We start from the raw sequence: 6,169 nt of genomic DNA, 5'->3' as shown, positions 1-6,169 counted from the left end.
TGGTAGCCACCTGACGGGATATTCCAACAATCACTAGGAATTAAAGCTGCCTGTTGTGTTTAGGTGTTCGATCATATCTCCATTAATAATGATATTATGAAATAAAATATAAAATAAAATACAAATACAGCAAGAAAAAGAGTTATAGTTGGAGCGGCAAATGCATTTAACCTCTAATTGTACATCATATTCTCCATAGAATACTTTCTTTTCCTTCTTCGAGTTCGGTTTATGAAAGAAGAACCGATTACATCTATAGTTAGTACGAGTATGTGAGGACAAGATCAAATCAAAAATTAGAATATGATAGCGCATGCTCTGAATTAGAAGCCTATCTCTCTTCCTCTTCCTCGGACCAAAACGAAAGAACATCAAAAGTTCATAGTGATGATTAGGTTAACTACTAAGCAAAGCACGCAGAGTTTTCGCTCTTACTTCTTTCAAACAAAGATCAAGATCTCATCAATTGCATCATAAACTGTAAAAAATGAGTCCAATAAGAGTCTTTGTAGATTACGCACACAGATTTAAACTGTTGGCGATCTTTTCTCTCTTCGAATGAGTGATATGAATCCCATTAGTGTTCGGAATCTCATCTGGAGTAGTGATGGTCGGATGAGATGCATCTGCGCCAGTGCGTTTCTCCAAAGATATATGCATCCGTGGGCTATCCATCACCTTCAGATTCTCCACCCTCAAATTCTTGCAAGAGTTAAAGCTCAGGGCCTTCCTCAAGAACAGAATTCATCAGACTTAATATATGGTTCATGCATGTCCTAATAACAAAGGAGAAGATGAAAGAAGAAAGAAAGAAATCGCACGTAGCGTCGGCGCACTGATGCATGGCTGACATGAAAACACGAAAAAGATCAGCGTTTCAGGGAAGAAGGTTGAAGTCTGATTTGTGTGCTCACCATAGATTCATCCACCTTGCAGGAGCCTCTCCACCATATCTTCCCATTGCCATTGATGGTTCCACCACCTCGAACAGTGACGTTTTCGTTATTACTGAGGAGTATCCAATGCTTGGAGTTCCTGCCACCCCAATCCTTTTGGTTCCTCGACGCTTCAAGTGTCCTTGCAGTACTGTGTGTTAGGGTTTCAACTGTGATGGATAACGCACTAGAATTCACAGTGAATGAAACTTGAGATATGCTTAAAAAGGTCACAGGCTTGAGGAGATAACGTTTGTTCTTGGGTACCAACAGAATGGATCGAGTGGATGATGAGCAAGCTTTCTTCCACGGCTTTTCAAATGCCTGCAAAGCTTAACAATGACAATGCTTATAACTAAATGCACTGCAAAAACTAATTTGAGATTGTGATGAAAGTCGAGTAAATACCATGAAATCAGAAGCTACATCTCCCTTGGCTCCGTAGTCTTGAACATTCACCACCTTCTGTGTTGAATCAGAGGAGCATTTCATGATGGTGGTGTTGAGTCTCTCTCCTTCAAGGGAAGCCATGGTGGAGTTCTCTTCCAAATGGGTGCTGAAACGATGGAACTTATTTGACAAAAGCATGATAACCAAAAGGAAGAAAAATGTCTGTGGCGCATATTCAGTAACGTGGATGAGAGGAGAGACAAAACCTAAAATGTTACTACAAAGATATGTCTGGACGTGGGAATTGAATACGTAGGGAAAAAACTTGGGTTGCTTCATGGTAGGGGAAAAAAAAAAGGTGGGGGGAGTAACACCAAAACCAGATGCAGGCAAGCAATATTAAGCTAAAATAATAAAATCGAAGATAAAAATCAACTAAAATAATAACACCAAAATATAACATGATAAAACCGTCAATTGTTTGAGAGAAACATCTATCGTTGGTAAAATAAAATTGTGCAAAAGGTGAATTTTTTTTTTTAATCTTTAACATAAAATAATAAAAAAATAAGAGATTATAATTTGACACACAGGTCACGTCGGACTAATTCAAATGTCAACATAGATCAAACCCTTAGTAAAGTGGGAGGTTCAAGTCCTTCTAATAATGCCAAAATATTGAGGAATAGTAAGTGACATCTCAATCAATCTGCTCGATGTGATTCAGATCTATGTGCATAAGTTGAACGAGATATCGTTGAGGTATTCTTGAGGTAGCAACATCAACATTCTCCGAGGGATCTACACAAGGATCGAGATCGAGAGAGGGTCTCGTGACTTGATCCCTTTGACGATCGAGTTTGCTCTGAGATAGAAAACTAGAATAGTGAAGATAGTGAAATAATAAAATTATGATCTCGATTACTATGTTATAAATGAATTTTTTATATTTAGTAAAAAAAAATATTTTATGAAGCATTCTCAAAAGAGAGAGCCGGAAACTATCCCCTTTGATCTCTTATCAATAAAGGTTTAAGGGGGACAATTTATAACCACTCTTTTGAATACCATTTATTATTATGTGTTAGATGACAATTGATCCCGATATTCCTAAATCAACTAATGTTTAATTAGTTATAATTTTGTAATGCATACTAACACTCTAAGCAGCCTCAATTTTTTTTCTATATATATATATATATATATATATATATATATATAAGGTGGTGAATGTTCGAGACTATGGTGCCAATGAAGATGTGGCTGATAAAATTAATTTAAATAATTAGGATTAGATAAAGTTTTAGATTAAAATAAATAGATGAGAATGAGAAAATTTATTAGGATATGAAAGATTTTTTTATTATTTAAAAAATTTATACTTTATCTTTTAGCTAATATAAATAGATGTTCTTGGAACAATCCAAAATACTATAGATTGGAATTACTCAAAATTCCTTCTAAGAGGCAATAAGAAGATCAACATGAGTACATTGATTAAAAAAAGAAAGGAAGACTAGTAGATCCAGAAAAAAAAATAAAAAATGACAAGCATCAAAGTAAGTGTTCAGAAACAAGATGGTAATTATTGAAGTGTTTCTAATCAAATTCTTCTCATATTCAAAAGTGATAATTATCAATTTTATGTCATTAAGATGAAATCTCTATTTATTTCATAAGAATTATAAAATTTGGTAAAAGATAATTTTATTGAATATGATCTATAGGATCCTAATATTATTAAAGATCAAAATAAATAAATAAATAAGAATATGTAGAAAGATGCAAGAATCCTCTATATGCTATAACAAACAATAGATAAGTCCTTATTTTCTCGAATCATGATAGCATCAATATCAACAAAAGCCTGAAAAATATTAAAAAGTGTGTTTAAGGGTATAGACAAGGTAAAAATTTCAAAGATTTAAATTTTTCGACGTAAATTCAAAACTCTTATGATGAAAGATTCTAAATCTATTACTATTTTTTTCTCAAAAGTCTCTTCTATCGTGAATCAAATGAGATCTTAAGATTCAACTGCTAGAAAAGGTTTTATGAAATTTATCTCTAAAATTTGATATGATTTTTACCATTATAGAAAAAGATAAAGATGCAAGCACATTGTCTATTGATGAATTAATGAGCTCTCTTTTAGTTCATAAATAAAGAGTGAATAGATCTTTAAATGAAATTTCAGAACATACTCTTCAAATGAAGATAGATTAGAAGAAGAATCAAAAGAAAAATTCAGAAATCAAATCTCAAGGGAGAGATCAAAATGGTAAAGGTCATGGATGATCTAATGCTCGAGGCAGAGAATAAGGTCAATCAAATGAGAGTCAAAGGAACTCCAATAAAGGTAACAAAGAAATCCGTCAAAGTTTTTATTACAAAAAAATTAGACATATTGAAAAAAATTACTAGTATAAAAATAAAAATCCAAATGTTCCTCTCTGCTTTCACTATAGGAAATATGACCATCTTGAAAAAGATTGTTAGAATAAAAATCAAATAAATTATAATAAAAAATAATAGTGAAAAAAAGAATGAAGAAAATATTTTCTTTATAGCATCTAATGAAGAATATTCTAGATCTATTTGGTTTTTGGATAGTGGATACAATAATCATATGATAGGGTATAAAAGTTTATTTTAAGGACTTGATGATTTAATCAGATCTAATCATATCTACGGTATAGATAGGAAAAGACAATGATATTGAAGTGGAAGAAAAAAAAAACAATTGCTGTGAACACCAAATATGGTAAAAAAATTTATTGATGATATGATATTTATTCCTAGTTTAAAATAAAATCTCATTAGTATATGGAAACTAATGAAAAAAAGATATTATGATATTTTTAATGATGAAAATACTTGATTTATGATAAGAAAATTAAAAAATTAATAGCAATTATGAGGATGACAAAAAAATAAAGTGTTTTCCTTATTATTTTTGGATTTCTCCTTATATGTATCAATATTATAACATAAATGTTATGATCATTTGAATTTTATGGGTCTATATAAGCTATCTCATATGGTAGCTATAAGATGAAATGTCATGACACTGGTCTTAATAATTAAGAAACTATAACTAACGGAATGCATGCACAAGAAAAGGACGAGGCTCTAAACTCTTATGATAACATGCTTGCAACTAAGAAGCCATAAGAATAGAAAAAATCAATATTACCCGAAGAGACCAAGGATAACACGGAAGGAAAGAGAAACGAAAGACAAGAAGAGAACGGTTGAAATTGATAAGGAGTTGCAGCCGCCTATGAAGCAATTGTCTACAAAAAAGGAAAATGACCCTATTTTTGTTAAGTTGGGTTATGATATGGATTCAAGGAAAAAAAATACTAATCATGATAAATGAAGCAAAAAAAATCATTGAGCATCAATAAGTTCCTAAAGGCAACTAAAAAGGTTCTTAGATACATCAAGGGAACTCTCAATTCTGGTATATGTTATGAGTAGGTAAAAGATTTTAAGCTATATTTTTATACTCATAGTGATCGGGCTAGTTATGCAGATGATAGAAAAAACACTTTAGGATTTATGCTCAGCTTTAGCTCAGGTGTGATATCATGGATAACAAAAAAGTAAGAATGTGTTGCTCTCTCAGGCAGAGCATGTTATGACTACAAGTACAATATGTCAAATAGTTTGGATTGGAAGAATTCTAGTAGTTCTTCGAAAAAAATAAGATAGATCAACTAAAATCTACTACTACAACAAATCTAATATTACAATGATGAAGAATCTTATCTTCTTTGGGCACACCAAACACATTAAAATTCAGTATCATTTCATTCATGATAATAGACTATTGCATTTGACTTGCCGATATCTTTATAAAAGTTTTGGCGAAAGAAAAAATTTCTTTTTTTCGAAGATAACTTCAAGTTATAACTATTTTGAATTAAGGGAGTATGATAAGATTAATTCAAATAGTTAGGATTAGATAAAATAAAAGATTAAAATTAAAATTAAAATAAATAGATGAGAGTGATAAGATTTATTAGAATATGATATATATTTTTTTATTTAAAAAAATTGTACTTTTTCTTTTAGCTAATATAAATATGTGTTTTTGGAAGTACTATTACTTTCTTTTATTTATTTTTTCCTAAAATTCTCAAGGAAAGCCAACGGTAGCTTCTGATCTCATGGTGTCATCTCTAATTTTATCACCATCTCAAATTACCTTCAGTTCTTGTTGTGCGGTTCAGTAATAAGCATTGTACTTCTTATACTTTGTTGGCATTTGAGAAGGCGTGGAAGATAGCTTTCTCATCTTCTATTCCATCCGTTTTCTTGGTACTCAGTAACAAGCGCGATCTCCTCATGCATGTGACCTTGAAAGGCCCCTGCAAATGGACACCCCATGGAATGTTCCCTTATCATTGCCGGAGTCAGCAGGGTTGCCGCCAGCAACGAGGGACGAATTGGTCGCGTCAGCTTGGAACTGGGTCCGGTTCTTCTCCCCCATGTAAACTACGAGAAGGGTTAAGCCCAAGAACGAACGAGAAGAAGAAAAGGAACAAGGCATATAATACCTTCCAAAGTTGGCCAAAGGGGAGTTGGTCCTGAATAAAGGATAAAAAAAAGAGAGGATATATATTTTTATCTATCATAAAAAAGATAATAATCATCAAGTCAGATCTTCCTTGTACCATAAAAAAAACTTTAATATATAAACCCTCTGACACTATATTACAATATTACAATGATCATAAGGAATTAACGATAAAAGATAAGATTTCCCCTATGAATAAATCTCTTATTCTGTTGAGGAAAATCCTCTATTCTGTTGAGGAAAATCTTTCTCTATAAAT

The 6,169-nt window shown here is 32.0% G+C and overlaps 1 protein-coding gene across 1 annotated transcript; it reads right to left on the bottom strand.

The window, feature by feature from the left end:
- Positions 1-513: 513 nt before the first annotated feature.
- Positions 514-5,823, bottom strand: LOC104000549 (polygalacturonase-like). The gene is made up of 4 exons (XM_009422632.2): positions 5,690-5,823; positions 1,344-1,491; positions 915-1,259; positions 514-726 (listed from the first exon to the last, which is right to left on the bottom strand). Exons 1-4 carry the CDS (start codon positions 5,821-5,823, stop codon positions 514-516), a joined length of 840 nt encoding a protein of 279 aa, XP_009420907.2.
- Between the last annotated feature and the right edge of the window lie 346 nt (positions 5,824-6,169).

The sequence above is a fragment of the Musa acuminata genome, chromosome BXJ2-10, assembly GCF_036884655.1.
Source record: "Musa acuminata AAA Group cultivar baxijiao chromosome BXJ2-10, Cavendish_Baxijiao_AAA, whole genome shotgun sequence".
Lineage (NCBI taxonomy): Eukaryota > Viridiplantae > Streptophyta > Magnoliopsida > Zingiberales > Musaceae > Musa > Musa acuminata.
Note: the sequence above shows the minus strand (reverse complement) of the source record. Positions and strands in the feature narration are given on the sequence as shown.